This window comes from Nipponia nippon, unplaced genomic scaffold (genome assembly GCF_047370975.1).
Source record: "Nipponia nippon isolate SJK-2023a ecotype South Korea unplaced genomic scaffold, ASM4737097v1 scaffold_2, whole genome shotgun sequence".
NCBI classification, from domain to species: Eukaryota; Metazoa; Chordata; class Aves; order Pelecaniformes; family Threskiornithidae; genus Nipponia; species Nipponia nippon.
The window spans coordinates 15233623-15252405 of NW_028262336.1; the positions used below are offsets into that span (position 1 = coordinate 15233623).

At 37.5% G+C, this 18783-nt stretch overlaps 1 protein-coding gene across 4 annotated transcripts in view; it reads left to right on the top strand.

The window, feature by feature from the left end:
• Nucleotides 1-18783, top strand: part of EPHA6 (EPH receptor A6) — a 515545-nt gene that overhangs the window by 340742 nt on the left and 156020 nt on the right. For all 4 annotated transcript variants that reach the window (XM_087755983.1, XM_087755985.1, XM_087755984.1 and 1 more), the window contains exon 6: nucleotides 11809-11933. In XM_087755983.1, coding sequence (XP_087612109.1) covers nucleotides 11809-11933 — 125 coding nt within the window. The remainder of the gene's footprint in view (nucleotides 1-11808; nucleotides 11934-18783) is intronic.

Here is an 18783-nt window from a genome sequence, read left to right on the forward strand (position 1 = left end):
CTCAAGTTCTGCTTTTGTGCATGCTCTGGATTGCCTCTGTTTTGACAGCATTAAGGAGCTTGGACATGTAGCATAATTTAACTCTTAATCTCACTCTGAGGATCAAGCACTTAAAAGTTAGAGCCTGAAGCACTGAGCTCCACATTGCTAATGGACTGTGTGGATATGAGCCATTAGTTCGTACAAGCAACTACCTAAGCTGCAGAGCTGGGTGTTTTTTCTCTGTAAAATTCCTGCGCTGCAGGAGACTATTTAGGGATAGATGAAAGCTTATTCCAGAGGAGAGCTGTATGTAACAAACTTGCCTTTCTGCTTAGGACCGAGTTAAACAGAAGGCTTTCTAATCAGACAGTACTTCTGAATTTCAAAAGGTTAATCTAGTCCATTATTTTCTCTCTGACAATAAGTAACAAGGAACACCAATGGAAGCAAATCAGGAAAGTATCAAATTATATTTACCCTTATGTACTCGTCCAACTCCCAAAAGTGTTCAGTAGCATGTTAATTAATAAGGCACATTTTCTCTGTTTCTTGCCTGAATGTCTGTCAACTTCCTAACTTTTTGGAGACCACAGAATTTTTATGGTCCTCTCTAGAAAATGACCGGTGCAAACTCTGCACGTGTCAGCAGGTCATCTAGACTTTGTCCCTTGGACAAGAACAGGTTGTGAAGGGAAGGACAGCAGTGCTCAGCTTCCCTCCTCAAACCTTCCTGCTTTTCCTTTCTGTAGGAAACACTTTTGTTGTGCTGGGTTGGCATAGAGGTAGGAGATGAAGGAGATGAACTTGGAAAAAAACTACGAGGGCAGAGTTCAGCATGCAGAATGTTGAAGAACACAAAACCCGGTTAAGACAGTGCCAAGTAAAAGAATAGAAATACCAAAGGAGCATAATGGAAGAGCTCTGAGAATTCAGAGGGCAGTCATCAGGTAATTAATTTCTTGGAAATAAAAGGCAGGCTCCTGAAGCTAAGTGATGCACTGATCTGGAAGTGTGAATGCTCAGGTTTCTTTCACACCTGGATCTCTGTCAGGAGACTGTCTATCAGTGCATGAGCGTGGATATGTGTAATAAGTATAAACCCACAAGCTTCAGGGCATGAGCTAACCAGTAGCTAATAGTTGAAAAAGCTTCCCTTTTGAAAGGTTATTCCATAATTGCGCAGGATTCCACAAACCTTGCTTTGAAACATCTTTTATTGCCCATCGTCTGATCTAATTTCTATTCTGCTCTGTTTTCTTGGTGTTTTAATGTTTATACAAGTCAAAAAGATGAAAACTCTTTAGCTCCCAATGGTTCTTTAACTCTGGGGAGTTTTGTCTTTGTGAACAAAAGAGACTCAATCTTCTTGAAAGATAAAAACACAAAAAAGGCATTTATTTTTCAAATGCATTTAGTATTAGTATAACATGTTTTCATAATATATGAGTACAGTAGTCCAAAAAGAGCCACTGCCTCTTCTGAACCTCAGATTGTAGACATAACAGAATTTAGAGGTGAGACAGACTACCCATCCATTCCATCTGGCTGCTGTTTGCTTTTAGGGTTGATTTGCCCTGACACCTTCAAGTCTCATTGCTTCTGTCCCTCACCTTGAGAGCCTATCCTCAGACTCAGAGGTGTGCAAACATCCCTGTGATCTAAGAGAAGACGTAAATGCTTTCTCACTACAGAGTGTGTTCCCTGATATTTTGTCTATGGTTTCTTGATAACTTGACCGTGCTACTTCTATTCATTAATTCTTCTGCCATTCACAGAGAGCAGGAGAGAATTACTGCAACTTACCTTTGTAGACTGCTATTATTTGCACATAAGCAGTGTGCATCATCTTTCCTTAACCTCATGAGCCTCCTATTAATTGTTCTTTTCCAGTTCTTTATATCTTTCCATACTATTTCCAGCACAGCTGAAGACTGTCTCAGTATCTTCTCCAAAGAGTTAATCAGGATGAGCTAATGCAGATATATTAGTTTCAGTATACAAGCTAACTGGCTAACTCAGATATGTCTATGCAACACTCTGTTGGGTCATATAGATACACCCAACTGAAAAAACACTTTATTTAGGATGTTGACATATCTAAAATTACTCTTACGTTGCTCTAGAGGTCACCTTTAAAGAAGATCCATGGCTGCTTTTGTACTAAGCTTCTGTGCTAATAGTAGCGATGCATGTATTGAACATCATCAATGTGGCTGAAACTAGGGGATACATTTGATCTACTGGCAGCCATCTAAAGTCCAGCATCTAAACAGGCTGCTCCAGTGTGCAATCTCTGCCACCTTAAGATGGTGTCTATGACAGGTGTGATACATCGCCCCTTGGAGTTGGCCCATCTCCCTCTAACTACAGAGGGAATCAAGACAACTTGCCAAAACTAAACCCCAGTTTTAAATTATTTGAGTCAAGTAAAATGAATGCTACGCTACTTGACTAGAAATTGAACACCTAACATACATTTGACAGCAACAGTGCTTTTCAGTGATTCATGTACATCAAGTACACATCAGTGACTTACTGGCCTTCTAGAAGTGTTTCTCAATGTCTGTATGCCAGAGTTTAAAACGGGGTGCTCTTCTGTGCATAGGTCTACATATTAAAGATTTAAAAGATACTTGACCCTATGTAAAACAGAGATAGACCAAACCATAGCATTTATTGTTATCTAATGATTCTTTGTAATGAACAGATAAGAGCATACCTTTGGAATCTTTTTAGCATTTATACAATATATAATATAGAATATAATTTTGTTTGTAACATCACTGGGAGAATTAATTTATGAAGGCATATTTTTTTAGCATCACTATGATTTATAAAATGCTTTGTCAAAATCAACATTTGTGGGGAAATTGTTTGAAGATGTACTTTTTAAGTCAGTATCAGATATGTCTCCATGCCCTTACACATATTCACTCAAAATGTTGAAGTACTGTAGCTCTGACATTCTCTACACATGCCAACAAACACAGCTTTTACAGAAGGTTCACAGAAGATGTTCAAATAAAATATTCATTATTTTCTTGCTAAAAGAAAAACCTCTTTCAGACTGTAAAGTACTGTTTGACAGAAAATGACCTACAATCTGATGTAGTCTCATATTTTGCTATAAACAAGAGCAGGAAAGATTTGCTGAAATGAGTGTACATTTTAGGTTTGTCTTTGTTACATCGCAGGATGAGTAGCAATTAATGGAGTGAAAAGGTTGCAGATTTCCTAGTGCTTTTTAACCTGCTTATTTCATTTTCAGACTTCTGAGATCAATTTAGCAGCAGGAAGTTCTGCAGCACAATTTGGTTCCAGTTGACCCTGGAGGGGTTGTTGCTGAATGAGACTTACTTACAGCTCTGTTTCCATAATGATACCTTGCTACAATAAATGACGCCTTCTTAACCTCAAGTTGTATTTCCAATAAATTTATAGCAATTCCCAGGTTACGCTAGGAGGTTGAAAACAAAGTTCTCCAGAGAAATGTGTCACCACAGGTTGTCCCCACATCACAGGGCACCTAGCAGTGCTGGCACGATATTTATAACTTACATAACACATTGGCTGGAACACATCTTTTTTCATGCTGATTAACATCATTATAGTAGCAATCTGAATCTGCTGATAAACCAATTTCTTCTACCTCCTTCTCCTTTAGCACAGGTTTCCTAAAAAGGAAACCCTATAAGCCACTATGCCTTCATGTTTAAGAGGAATCCTGCATGTCAGGAAGAGTTCCCCAGGAGAGCATGCACACCCCTTTCAAATGGTATGTGCCACTGGGCGACAATCAGTGTCTTGCCATGTCTGAGTCAGGAGGAACAGTGAACAGTACAACACAAAATATTCAAGCTTGTGAAAGTAGCAAATCTGCTCCTTAAGAACATAGTATTCTGTTACTTCTGCTGTAGGTACCACAACAGGGTTTATAATCATCATAAAAGGTGATAGGAAGGGAAGTGATTTGCCTGGGGGACCTCTTGCACCCTTCCCTGTGCCATCAAATAGCCTGTTACTTGATCCAGAACAAAATGCCTGGAAGAAGCAAATGAAGTGAAGGGCTTTTTTTCCCCAGTTACCATGTCCTTGCTGTGCCATTCAGCTGCATATGTTGTTGCTACCTGATGCAAGCTGATATGCCAGTGCCACACGACCATAGTGTTGTCTTCTGCCAAACATGGACAGAGAAGCTCTGATTTTTGGGAGAGCTGGTGCCTCAGGAATCCCAATGACCTATTAGGTCTTTAAGCCACTTATTGTCTCCTGCTGTTCCACCAATAAAAGGCAATGGAAGGGAGCCAAGAATCTGCTTACTCTGATGCAAATCTCTTTGGTTGTCAGAGGGAATTGATTTGACATGATTTCCATTTATCTGACAGGCAACCCTTTTCAGTTTTGCATATTTTTTTTGCTTGCATCTGATTCCTGGAATCGCACCCTTCCACTAAGCTAGTTTGAGCTGAATTTATTCCACTTGCTTCAGAAATACAGAGCATATAAAGTAACTCCTTAAAACATACATGTATGTAAAACATTTGTGCGATTTTTTTTTAGCTGTTATTTAAAGAAACATGTTATTAAAATATTTTAAATTGTTCATGGTATAAATTATGCCAAATATCTCACCATACTTTTTAACTTTGAAGGTTTTGGGCATACAGCTCGTCAGAGAGAACAGAACATCCATACAGGCTGACTGACAGATGATAAGGCTTTATTTTATACAATTGCTTTTAAGTATCTTCTACTGTAATTCATTTTGAAGAATCAGGGACTGAGCAGGTCCTGTTAGACGTAAAGATCTAGGAGTGCTGGTGCCTTGTATTTTGCAAGCTTGCAAAACAATGAATGACAGCACATTCTGTAAATGAAAGAAAATCTGTAATGTTGCAAAATCATATGGGTGAATAATTACTGTCTTCATACATAAGATCAACAATAGATGAGGGAGAAATTAAGCAGCAAGGAAGAAAGAATTGCATTATGGAACATAGCAGGAAAAAAATGATGCTGAATCTACATTTAGCCTGGAGGAAATTTGAGAGTTACATCTATCATGACCTTTAGCCCACAACACTGTAGCAGAATCCGTTTTTTGGTAGTGGTATTAGGTTCACTTGACTTCCATCCACCATTTCTGAGCAAGCAAAGAAAATCTACAAGGGGAAAGAATTTAAAATGGAGAGAGAGATGATAATTATAGCTTGCTGGAGGCCTATTTTTCGGTAAATGAAGTGCTTCAAAAGAAGCATACTGTTATGCTGTCTTTTGAATGCAAACCTTTAGGGAACTAGTGTAAGAAAATAAAGTAAAAACATTATTTTTCACCCCAAACTTGTTAATTAGCTAGCTCTGATGCCTTGTCAGGAAAACTCCATGCTCAACTTTGGACTCCAAGGTTAGTGCTAGTAATAGTATCCCCTCGAAGCATTATAACTGTGAATTACCACTGAAGTGATTAAGAAGATAAGAGACTCTATTATGTGAAGAATCAAACATCTTATCTAGTCACTGTACTAATTGGAAGCAGCCTTGTATGGTAAGAAAAAGAGTTCTTATTGAATTCAGCATAAACCCAAAGATATGTCAGCCATTTGGACATCTTTAATATACAGAGAGATGGGTTATGAACGGTATTTTTAATAGAAGTTTAATTTATGTTCATATTTCCATGATTTTTTCCATGTAAACTTCTGCTTAGTTTTTAGTCTTTTATATAGACAAACACACACACACACTTGTAACATGAAAGTGCTCATGTATTGGAAATAATGGAAGGTATCGACATTCACATTGTACATAAGGATAGCTAAGTCAAAACATTAAAGAAAATCTCCAGAGCATAACTAGAAAAGAATATAAACATAGGTTTCCTGAATCCATATCACATTCCTTGCTCATAAAATAGTCTCTCTTCCCTTATCCTACAAAGTAGCAGCAGAAAGATTAATAAGCAAGCACAAAGGAAAAAAAGGATGAAATGCCTCTCTGCTGGAGGACTAATAATCATATTGCTGGAATGAAGACTGCTGTAGATGATAGGCAGCACAGCTACATCCTTGTCAGTTGACAGATAATACGTGTCATGCATGGCGTTAGTAAAGAAGGCTGAAGGCTTTTGGCCTCTTAGCTTCTCTGCTAAATCTTTCCTTGGTAAATAGCTCAAATGCTAATAATACTGGAAGCATTATCATTGATCAGGAAATGTTGTTTCATTACTTCCAGTTCTTTTACTGGAGTAAAATGTCTCCCCTAAGAAAACATCTTTTTTATTGCTTATTACCTTTCTTACAGACTTTCTAGAATCAGAAGTAAAATCAATATTTTTCTTACTGTGCCCTGAAATAACGATTTTTCCAAGTGTGGGATCATGAATAAAATCTCAGACTTCATTTATTGCTATGTATAATATAAAATCATACTCAGTGTCCAATAGTATAGAAATTCTAATATAGTTACAGAACCTAGGCTGGAGAAACACTGTCTATATATAATAGCATTTTCTGGTATAGAAAAAGGTGCAAAGGTTGTTTTTACCATCCAGAAAAGCACTTGAAAATTGGACCTCGGTACATCTCTATAATTAACAATTATAAATATGACACATATAAGGTTTGATGAAAATTTGACAGTGTTTTTTTTTAAAGTATAGCTGTATTTACAAAGAGAAACACAAATCTAGACCACTTTTTCCTTTTCAATCTGATATTATCAGTAGTTTACAGAAGAACTTTCTAGTATTACAATTAAGCAAAAGGAGAAAACATTTGAGAGTAAATGTACTTATACCATATTGTGTTTCATTAATTTCCTAAAATTTTTCTTGAGTGGGTTTTGGATGATTAGATAACCATAGCTTTCATAGTGTTAAGCATGGTTTACTGTGTGATTTAATTCATGCCATTAACCTGTGATATAAGCTTGAAAAAGTCCTTTTCTCTTAATGATAGGAAAACAGTCTTTTTTTTTCTGACCAACACAGACATGAAACCCAAGTCAATATAAATTAGTCCTCGCAGCATTGATATTTCTTCCACCCTCAACTGTCCTTCCCTTAATGAAAGAACTTGTTCCCCAACAAGAGGAATGCAGGCTCCCTGCAGGATCTTCTAACCTCCTCTGACTATATCATATGAAACTCAGAGGGATCAATTAATGAGTTTTCAAAGAAAAGCAAGGTTGCTGAGTGGGCCTCAGTCAGTATTTCCCCCCAACTGCAGTTGGGAAGTGGCTGAGGTAGGAGAGAAAGAAGAGGCAGGGAGGGGGCTGGATTCCCTCCTCTATTGGGAGACCCCTACTCAGAAAACGTGTGATAAAGCCCTATGTTTTGGTGAGTATGGTCTTTCCTGTGCCTTGAAGCAGGCAGAGGTCTCGAGGAAAGAATAACATGTAATTATGCAATTCAGATTGTTATTGGTATTGGTATTGGTAATGGTAGAGGTATAGAAACGTCTAACTAAATTAGACCATGTTATCCCAAATGGCAGTATTTTACACATTGAGACTCACAGCCTTCTCATGATGATAGTGTCCAAAGGAGTAAAGTTGCAGTCCTCAACACAACATGTGTACATTTCAGCTCATCCTTCCACTCTCTCCCCTCCAAATTTGTATCTGCCAGCAATTCATTGGCCTTGGCCAAAATGGACACAATGCAGGAAGGAAGAAGGGAAAAGAACAACAGTGATGCAACTGTTCTTGTTTGTTGGATGGTAGGTTTTTTAACACGGAAGTGATTGTGCATACCTGGTAGGGCCTGTTCTGCCAGCCAATAAAAGGTCATTCAGCTGTCATGGCTTCTCCTCACCAAAGAAATAAGATTTGAAATAAGATACCAGAGGGGTAGGGTGTCCCCTGTACAGACAGACATCAGATGAGTTTTGTCATCAGCTGCCATTGAGTCTGAAGCCTCTTCATAGTGAATGGGCACCATATCAAAGTTGTTCAACCCTGGAGACCAGGGGAGAAATGCTGGAAATTTTTTGCCTACTTTAAACAGTATGAAACAAGAAATTGGAAAATTGGAAAATGGACTAAAGGAAAAAAGCTTCAGAAACCCTACAGATCACCTATTTTGAAATCAGACAGTTACAGATAATGGAAGTCAACTTCAGAAGAAGAGAAAGTCTCTAGAGAAATGACACTGGAATCCAATCATTATTTAAAATACACATTTTCTGCCCTTTGTGTAGCGTATGCAAAAAGGGATTCTGAAAAAGAGAAGCCAAAGCTATTTAGAATAAAATAAGCTCACTCTGAATTAAGGTATGAACTTTCATTATTCAATACAAATTTGAAAAGACAAAGAAACTTATCAGACTAAATTAAATGAGGAGCTCACAGCATTGTTGATGACTCATCGCACTTCAAGAAATTTATAACAGTGTAGAGGAAAACATAGAGAGCAGGTGGTGCAAAGAATCCTCAGTACAAAACAGAGATCAGCGCTGAGCTCAAGAGCTAGAAACTGTCCTTCAGCCTCATACCAATGGCAAGAAAATGCTGCCATTAAAGTGATTAAAAGCCATGCTGTGCTTCTAAGCATTTTTTTTTCAAATGGTTTCATTGGGTGACCAAATTAGAGCTCTCCTGCAGCTCCTGGATTTGAGACAACTAATTAAAAGAACTTCCTATTGATTCATCATAGGAACATTAGAGCAGTCTTTATAAATGGGCAAATAGGATTTACCTATTTTACAATTTTCCAGTTAAAAGGAGTTTTAACAATAAATGCATAGGATCTTCCGGGTCTAAATAAGTTCTTCTCTAGTGAGCAACTGTTATAAGAAGCTGAAATTTTTCCCTAGGAAGTATTGCTTTTGGTAGCACTTCACAACAACTAAAGAAATAGAAACTGAGCTAGCTGCAGCTTTTAATTACTTGGGTTTATTTTTCTGGAATCTTTTTCCTAAAAGTCATTATTTCCTCTGAGATGTGAATAGATAACTTCTGTATGACAAATAGTAGGGTCATCCTCCTAAACATATAAGAAATGGTTAACGGTGACTCTTTTGTGACTTTTTGTTTAAAAGTACACTTTTATTTTTGCCCGATACCCTAATACAAAGACAAATACTCTTCTCATATTCACAGCATTATGTACACACCTTCACATTTTGATTTAGAAGGTGCGGTGCTGGCACAGTGCTGCAGGTGTGATGTGAGCCTTGCTATATGTGGTTTTCAGTTTCAAGTGCCGGTCAAGCACAGATGGCTTAGGAGAGGGCTGAAGTAATTTTCTTCCATTATTTTGCTACCGAGTTGTTTCCCAGGGAGAAGACAGGCTACTTCTCATACTGAGCATTAGAGATTATTTTCTGTTGTGCCAGGACTGTGTTTTGACATGGGCTTACTCAAATGGAAGAGTTACTGTGGTGAGCTCAGGCTGAAAACATGCATAAATTACTGTATAAATTTGGAAATCAGAACTCAAAGAAAAATGCACCACATGTGGTACATATGAAAAGCTTACAAATGTTTGGTCATAATTTGAAGAAGTGTAATAGTAGTAATCTGTACTTAAAAAGCCTATAAGGGCCACAAATGTAATTATACCCACAGTTTAACCTGGTGTTTTCTTTAATCAAGCTCAATCATTTTGCAAGGATTTGGTTGCCTGACCAGTGAACCCCCAAATGCAGTGAGATGAAGCCATGATGTGCCGGGGAAGGTGGCCCAGCCAATGTCCCTCACCTGTGAGCAGGCACGCAGGGTGTATCAGACATATCTGAAAGGTTGCTATAGCTCCCTCAGACCTGCCTGTAAATCACAGCTCAGTACCAGTGAATGACTCAAAACCAGCAAATGGTAAGCAAATGTATATGAACAATTGCCCACATAGGCCCATGATCAGTGTTCAGCAAATAGAAATCCATGTTTGCTAGCTCTGCTTTCCTTTAAACAGACCTATCTTTGTTCCCTGCTTGGAGCAGCTGATTTTACCCCAGAGAAATATTGCAAGAGCTCAGCTTCACCCTCAATTTCAAGAGTAAAAATTTCATTTTAACTGAGGGAGTAGTTATACATACCCAGGGTTAACATTTTGGCCCTGAACCTATGAATACTTTTTATTTATTTGTATTTTGTTCTATTCAGTTACTTACATTATGCTCTTTAAGGCCTTCCCGAGAAATACGTTAATCCTTTATTCAGCATGGCAGGAATTCTTCTTTTCTCTCATTCCCTTGCATCAGACCTGTGGTTAAAATGGCATAAGTATAGGTGTAGGACAGTTTCCACTTAATACTTTTGGTAGGTTTTTTTCATTTAGTGTACCATGTTGGGTTGGGTTTTTTTCACATCAGAGAGGACTGGACTATTATACCACAGAATAGTTATCCACAGGGAAGATTGACAGTGGATGGAAGTTTATTTTCTATCTCGGATAAATGCACTGTCACAGAGAAGGAGATTGTTATGTGCATGTCCGTGTGTAGAGTTTCCCTTTTTTCAAAGAAAAACAACCGTGTTTGTCATCTTTACTTTTAGTTTGCATTCTAGAATTTATTTATTGTTTTCATTTCTTAAACTTCCTGAAATATTTACAGGAAAGAAAGCTAAGGCATGAAATTTTGTGACTAGAAACAGATTCTTATTTCATTTTCCTAGGGAGACTCTTTCATTCAAAAGATAAAAACTGAAGTCATAAAAATATGTTATTTTTAGGAGACAGCTTCTTGGAAGCTTAGAAGAGGTTAAGTAAGAGTCAGAGAGGAATGGGGGAGGGTGTGTAATAAACAGATATTTGTTAGTGGAAAGAAAAATAGCAAAAGGCTGTGAACCACTGGAAGAACTTTTGTTTCTTTTACGGTAGCTGGTTTGTTCAGCTTACTCAGTTGTCTTCAAGACTGTTGAATGTGACTGGTTTTGTTGTAACACTTGGGAAAGCTTCACATCAATACTATTAAAACAGCGTTAGTGTCAGAGAGTATTAGACCTCCTTTGACATGCTTGGCCAGATTAGTAAAATAAGCAAAGATTTTTTTTCTAGAATGCAATTTTTGCACCATTTGAAATTATTGCATAGATAACAGTGCACCTTCTTTTCCAAAAGGGCAGAAAATCCAATTCTTAAAATTGGTTAACCCCATAGTGAGATAATTTGGCTCTTGGATGCATCCACACATGTTGGGCCCCTTCCAAAAGCTGCTGGAAGCGGTTCCTACTCGCTGTGCTGCTGCAGGCCTGCAGTATCACTTACAGCAGGTAGGTTTGGGGGCACCTTTGCCCCCACGGTTTCCCCATAACCCGGTCCCTGCCACTGGCCTCTAACAAGCTGGCTCTTCCGTGCACACAACTCCCTCACCGATATGCTAAAATGCCCTTGCTGCTGCTGCCAGCCCAGCTAGGAGAAACAGGATTCACTGCATCTGTTTTAAGCTGTGTCACTTTATTTTACCCCAAAGAGTAAACTGAATGTACATTTTGCACAGTTGAATTATGACATTTAGCGTAGATTATCCTGAATGTAGAATTTGCTGTCTCTGAAACACAGTTCTGTTCTGAACGTGATGTCCTCAGAGCCAGCAGAGCAACCTGGTTGCACATGGCCAGCAGTGGGACAAGCACAGGCACTTCTTTCTATGTTTTTGTGTACAGCCATTTCTCAGAAGCTGGTCTGCACTTTAACGAAGCAGTTGCTGGTATGTACTTGAGACATTAATTCCAGGTTATATGGTTTCCCTGAGAATTGCCATCTGTCATGCTTTTTCTGCCTGGAGGTCACTCAAAGTTACCTCGGGGTGGTATCCTAAGACAGTAGGTTGAAAGGATAAACTATGTGCTTCGTCTTTAACCCTTAGTTATCCTTTTCCCTTTCAGCACCCTCCTTGATAGGTATGGTAAGGAAGGACTGGGCTTCCCAAAACAGCATTGCCCTCTCCTGGCAAGAGCCGGACTTTCCCCATGGAGCCATTCTGGACTACGAGATCAAGTACTATGAGAAAGTAGGTCTCACTTACAGCATCACCCAAACTCAGATCCTAAAGAGCAATATGTTTTGTATGTTTAATATTAAAAAAAAAATACTTTAAATTTTTCACTTGATCCCACATACAATGCTATATAACTACATGTTTTATTTTGTACTGATTTTTTGTTGTTTTACTTCTGACTTGTTAATGACTGTCTTGTTTCATGTCAAAATCAAGTAGAACAGCAGGCAGGCAGTAGATATACCTGTCCCATAGTAACTACATTTCCAAACATGGATAAATGGATCATATGCTTGAACATATTTTTATTTATGGACTGTAACAACTTTACATTAGAGTGACACAGAAACAATACAATTAAGGTGAAGGTCAATGTGATTTAATTTTGCAACATTATTTATCAATAATCTGTGCTTAAATGAGAATGCACCAGCCTTGTTTAGAGGGTTACAAAAGATTATGAGAGAGAGAGAGTGCATGGCATTCATGTGAAATTTATGGAATTCTGTCAAAATTATGTGTTTTCACACAAAAGTGGGCAACAACATGCATTACAAGTAAATGTATAAGGTGCACGTACAACACATCTTGTGAAAGCGTGATTTGAAGCCTGCTTCTCCCAAAGCACAAAACGCGTTTCCTCATTTCCAGTTGGCCACAGGTCCTTGCGCTTGCAGTGTAAAATTTAGTGCTAATCAGTGCCTTCATTCCTAGAGACAAAGGCAGGATTTTTTTAGCGTCCATACCTTAAACAGTCACCTGTTAAGTCAGTTCTTGCTATTTCTCTGTCCCCATTTGAAAGTCACAATGGAACTAAGGGATATGTGAGAAGACTACAAAGAACAGAAATATAAGCCAAGTCATGAAATAAAGATTTAGGGACGTTAGGCTCTGTAAATATCTGAGAATTTTCTTCCTTGGCTGCATTTCTCTATGGAGATTATGCAGCTTTAATGATGATAAACTGGGAAAAAATCCAAACAATTCAAATAGCACAGCTAGAGGAAGAAGACAGATTGCTTAGAATATTTGGTAGCCAAATCAAGGAAACCTTACTTTCCTACACTGATGGAAGTCCTTCAGGTTTTGATCCATTACCATAGTAAGCCACATTATGACTTGCACTGCTCTTGTTTTGTTTGTTGGTATTAAAATAATAACCAGGTGAATTAAACAAGAGAAATAGTGAGATTTCATTCAATTGAATAGGAACAACTTCAACTATTCAAAACCATTCATATGGATGTTAAATTATAAAGCTTATATTTATAAAAAAACTTTTATCAATAGGTTATCTGCCAGTATCTGTCAATACTGAGTGACATGGCAAATAGCTCTTCTTCGAGGTCTACACATTGCTTAGACTTGTCCACTGTGCAGCAAGACTAGATATACAGGCTTCACAGCCCTTTGTTATATAGAGAGTCTAAACTACTCCTATCCGTTTCTACCAAAAAAGAACCATTTTATGTTTTCACCTTTTATAATGCATAAGGAGTATCTTTTAACTATAAACTTCTCTTCCCTCTTTGGTGTGGGTAGATAAATGAACTGCTGGCATCTTCTAGTGCTGTTGCACAGGGATTATTTTCTCCCTAAGTCACTAACTGAATCAAACGCGTAGCTCTTGAATGCACCTTCTATTAGTAGGTTACAACAGGCATGCTCTCTGACAATGCAGTGTGATAGGCAGAATGAAAACCAAACAAGCCAGCAACAGCAGTAAGAAGATCACTCACTTGAGCAGAGGAATAGGTATGTGACAGATTTTGAAGAACTCTCTTGGAAACCAGATTCTAGAGCAGAGAGATGAATAATCTAGTACTGGAAGTCAGTCTGCTGATTTCAGTATTAAATTAGAAAATTATATAGCGCTGAAGAAATGTACATTGTAACTTTAATACTGCATAAGTATAGCAACCAAAAGCAAATGAGATTTGTATATTGAAAAAAAAAAGAGGGTGTCAGGCGTAGATACAGCAAGTGAAACCATAATCTTTCAGGCTTCCCAGTAACCCTCAAAGAGGAAAATATCAGCATTTATATTCTCAGCAGCAGTGACAAAACAGGGATGGTGTTGCATACCCACAAGAAATGTGATAAAAGTGAAATAATTTTCTACTGGATTTAGTATGAATTTACCACAAAGACATCCCTCTACTGGAGAGTAAAAAAATTCAGCTAAAGTTCAAGAACAAGTTGAGTATGAAAACCTCAGAAATTTTATTAATCTGTTAAGTAGTCAATAAAAATGCAGAGAACAGTATCCTTAGGTACTAATAAACACACTAATTAGTAAAATAGAACAGCTTTTGCAGTCCTATCCTTATCCATTTTACCTGTCATTTGCATTTAAAAAAGAAAAGAGGCTTTTTTCTTATATGCAATACAAGAAATTGAATGTCTCCATCAAATGCAAACACTAAATACGCCAGCTTCAACAGATTGTATCAGTTTCTTAACTTTGTGAAACTCTGAAGAACTCTGCAGGATTTTAAAATTTCACAAGTATGAACTGCTATTTCTTATAAGATACCTTGTTGACATTTGCAAAATTTTCAAGATGACATTGGGAAGCATGCTAGGGGACATTAAAAGCATGCTTGCTTTTAATTATAACCAGTAGGAATTCTGTGGTTCATAAATGGAAGTCATATCTTGTCATGTTCTTCCAACGTTTCATGAAAGATATGTAAATTTACAGAAATCAAGTAGCTGTCTAATGAACTACTGTGAGCACTCCACAAAATGGAGCAGTTTCCAACAATTTTATAAGTAAGACAAATTAGTGACGGTGAACCCAGAAATAGCGACGCGTCTTTCCATGCATATCCAGAACGAGCAGAACAAGAGGAGGCTAGACTGTGCTAAATATTCAAGAAGCTTATATTGGCACTCTTGTATGATACAAATTGCACACAGAGAACTATTGAAAGATCAAACCCTCTCTGTGAAAAATATTCACGTCTTCTGAGATAGACTCTACCAAATAATAAAGAAATAGATAGAGAAGGAAAGTTGCACAAGGCTATCAATAAGCTGCAAGTATGGAACACATATGTTAATTTAAAAATATACTAAAGCAGCTCAGTAATTTGTCTGCTTTAAAGCACCTTTCCTATGACCTTAATTTCTTCAGTGAATTGATGCAAAATACTCAGAATCATAACTTAACAAAATATTGTTTGGTTTTCTATATGTCTCTAAAAATTAAAATCTTGAGAAAATAGCACAACTTTTTTTGTGAGCCAATTCTATATGGGTTGTAAAGATTTTTAGTTTCTTATTTAGGAATACAGTGGTACATATTTATGTGGTTGACTGACAAGAGGTCACTTTGTTCTGCAGCATTTCAGCCAAAAATGCAGCGAACATAAGCTGACCTAGGACATAATTAGAGAGCTGACTTGGCCTGTGAGGGGAACAAAAATTCCTAGACATTCAGTCCAAGATTCTATGAGGTTTTGTCACAGTAAAGAGAAAAAGTTTTCAATTGCTTGAATAGTTATGTGATATAACCAGGGAGAGAATATCATGATCCTGAAATAATACTGTATGATGAGGCTGGTAGTTGAAATATCCTATTTCTGCTAGATTATGAATCATTCTGAAAACTATACAGTTAGCAACATTTGTCACCCTAGACGATAAGTGAGTCTTTACAGCAACACACAAAAAATCCATTAAATGTTTGACCTTAGAGATCTGAGATGTATTCTGAAAAGCATTTCTTCATAGACCTTCTTTGTAGTCTTCACAGATACTAAATATTTTCAAATTATCTCTGTTGATACAGGATGTCTGCCCTATTCTGCAATCTGTTATATATCCATTCTGTTTTATAATCCTTTAATATCTTCCACAAACAGCCCAGTACTTTTAAAAGAAAAAAATCTTTCATAGGCAGTATTGTCTTTCCCTTTAAAAATCAAACTCCAGATATCAATATAATCTCAGGTTTTTTGCTAATAGTAATCAACTTTTCTTTTATACTTTAAAACTATTACTCAGACACTGACTAAAGCTTTGACTTTTTGAAAGATTCCAGGGCATCTTAATCTATTTACCTCTTGCCAAAAAGGTCGCATGTTCGAGTCAAATGGAGGAGTGGGATAAGATACAGCCTTGTTACAGCCTTGTAATGAAGCTGAGTCCTTCTGTAGGAATTCCCTCACGGGAAATGAAACACAGTATGCAGTGGATATAAACCATACCAGCTGCACTTCAGGTTGTGCAGTTGAACTGGAAAATGCTTTTTCCTCCTCTTTTCCTTCCAAACCCTTAAAGTTAATCATCAAAAATTAACACTCCCTGAGAGCTGTATTAAGCATACCAAGCTGTATACATATCAGCAACTGTATTAAGTTTAAGTTCTCCCATATGGCCCAAATACCCAAGCTGGATTATATTTTCTGTTACGCACAAGATAATATATAATTAGCTGAGGAAGCCAATCTATAGAGACAAGATTTTAATAGGATGTACCCAAGCAATATCCCAAGGCATTGCAATGACATCTCCAAATAGAGAATATGTTTTGGAACAGGATGTAGGATGGAGGGGCTGGCTGATGTTTCTTCGCTTTCTTGTCTTTTGATGAAATTTACACTAAAGCCAAATCCCTTTGACAAAATACTTCATTTTGTTGGCAGACTCAATTTGCAACTCACAGGCAGTTTTCACATAAAAATTTTAACCCACCACCATATGAGAGTGAGTGGACAGGATATGCAGGATGTCAGATAGGACTTTTCCTCCATTCCAGTATTATTTAGAGTTGAATTAATAAATAAAAGAGAGAAAATAACCAAGCAGTAGAGGCAAGGGGGAAATTAGTTTTCAATGAGATTTTAAAAAGAGATGAAGAGCTGATGAAGCAGAGAGAGAGAGAGAAAAGTACCAGATTTAAAGAATTAGAAAGCAGTATGACCTTGTTAATTTTTCTATCAGTCTACAGCTGTATTTACTTAACTCGTATGAGAAATGATGCTCCTTCTTAAAATCTAATATTAAAACAAACACCACTATTTCTTTGAATATTCATTAATATGAATTAAAATGAGCCATCCTGAATTTGAGTAGTAGAATACATAAGAGACCTTGAGGTAAATGGCTTGCTAGGAATAATGTGAAGATTTAAGATTATCAATGCATAATGTTTTGAATGACAGAATTATTTTTACAAAAATTAATATGGAAAATTTTAAACAAGAAAGTAATTTTGTCTTTCAGAATTGCTTGCCTATGATAGTATTCTGTGGTTTAAAGCAAATCTATCTGTCTAGAAAAATGTGCACCATATTATTTCAAAGCCATAAAACTGTATATGTACAATAGATTACATACTTTGCACTTTGACAGCAAAAAGATGTGGCACTCGGTGCATGTACAGAGGTATGAACTGATATCCTTGCCATTTTTTTGACACTTTTTGAGGAACGGATAATCTTGTGATATGCTCAGTACCACACTGAAGGCTAACACAGCAATAGCACAGTCCTGGGAGCCCTGGGAATGCATCAAGCTCACTTTCACGTACATGCTCAAGTTGCATCATTTCAGCTTTTTTTCCCATGTGAACTGCCCATGTAAGGTGTGTGACTCATCTTGGTTTAGGACAACAGATGTTCCTCTGTGTCTTCTTCAGCTAAGGAGATACTTCATTATGATCTTCTCAGATTAATTCAGTTCTGCTCAGGGAGAACCTGACCCTACTCGAGTATCAGCTGTAATCTAACCTAAATGAACAGGAGCCATACATGTTCTCATTAGACAAGATATGGACATTTCCTATAAGAAACCATGTCATGTCCATCAGACAATCCTCTGAATTTCAGGTTGACAGTTTGGAAGGGTGAAGTAAAATTAGTCATTTCTCTTCTATAGCGCTATGCCTTTCTGTGAGGTCTGTATGACATGTGTGAGGTTCGTTGACCCTCAACCTCCCTACTACTTAAATAGCTAAATGGCTCCGGTCTTTACACCACTCTAATTACAATTTTGCATAATGTTGAACTGAGTTAGAAGGATCACATTTTTTCAGACTCATCTATGTTACAACTTGCCCATTTCCCCTAAGCACCAGCTATTACTTTCTTGGTTCAGATTTTGCTTTTATGTTAGATTTTTAAATCATGAAGAATAGTATATGCACCAGCTCCAATCCATATGAGGCTGAAGGGAGCCTGCAGACTGTGTCACATTATTCATGAGCAAGCGTAGTTCATTTGGTACTGTTGTGGCTGGATTGTTAGCATGTACTGGTTCCTTCTCCGGGCATATTCTTTTATTGTTGCTGTACCTCCCATAGCATGCTTGATACTCTTGCAAGCTTCCTGACTTAATTTTAAAGTCGACATCAGTGACAAGGTTGGGGAATAGGAAAAGGCTTATAATGATAAGGATGAGCATATGAACACTTCAGGTGCCTGTGCAGTCAGTGAGTATACTCAGTATAAAATAATGAGCACTATGCTGTTAGCATTGAATGATCACCTGGGCAATTTTTAGCCTCATGCTAATCATTCTCTTTTAAAACGAACACTTTGCTCGCATAACATTTTTCAATTATTAAAATTATTTGAGGCGCGAATAGCAATCTGCTGCCTACAAGTAAAATGTTTCTGATGTGACTAGAAGCAAGAAACATAGGGCTCATGCAATAATACATTTTCATTACATTTTCAGCACGTTCTCATAAAAACAAGACCATTGAGTAATTTGGATGTATAAGAGCTTTTGGGTAGTAGTATTAAGCAGAGCTTAGTATTTGACCATAGCTGCAGGAACAGATCAGCATGTCACAGTGAGGCGCCAGGGCTCCAAGGAGCACCTCTGGCATTCTTGGCCGTTCAGCGCTCCT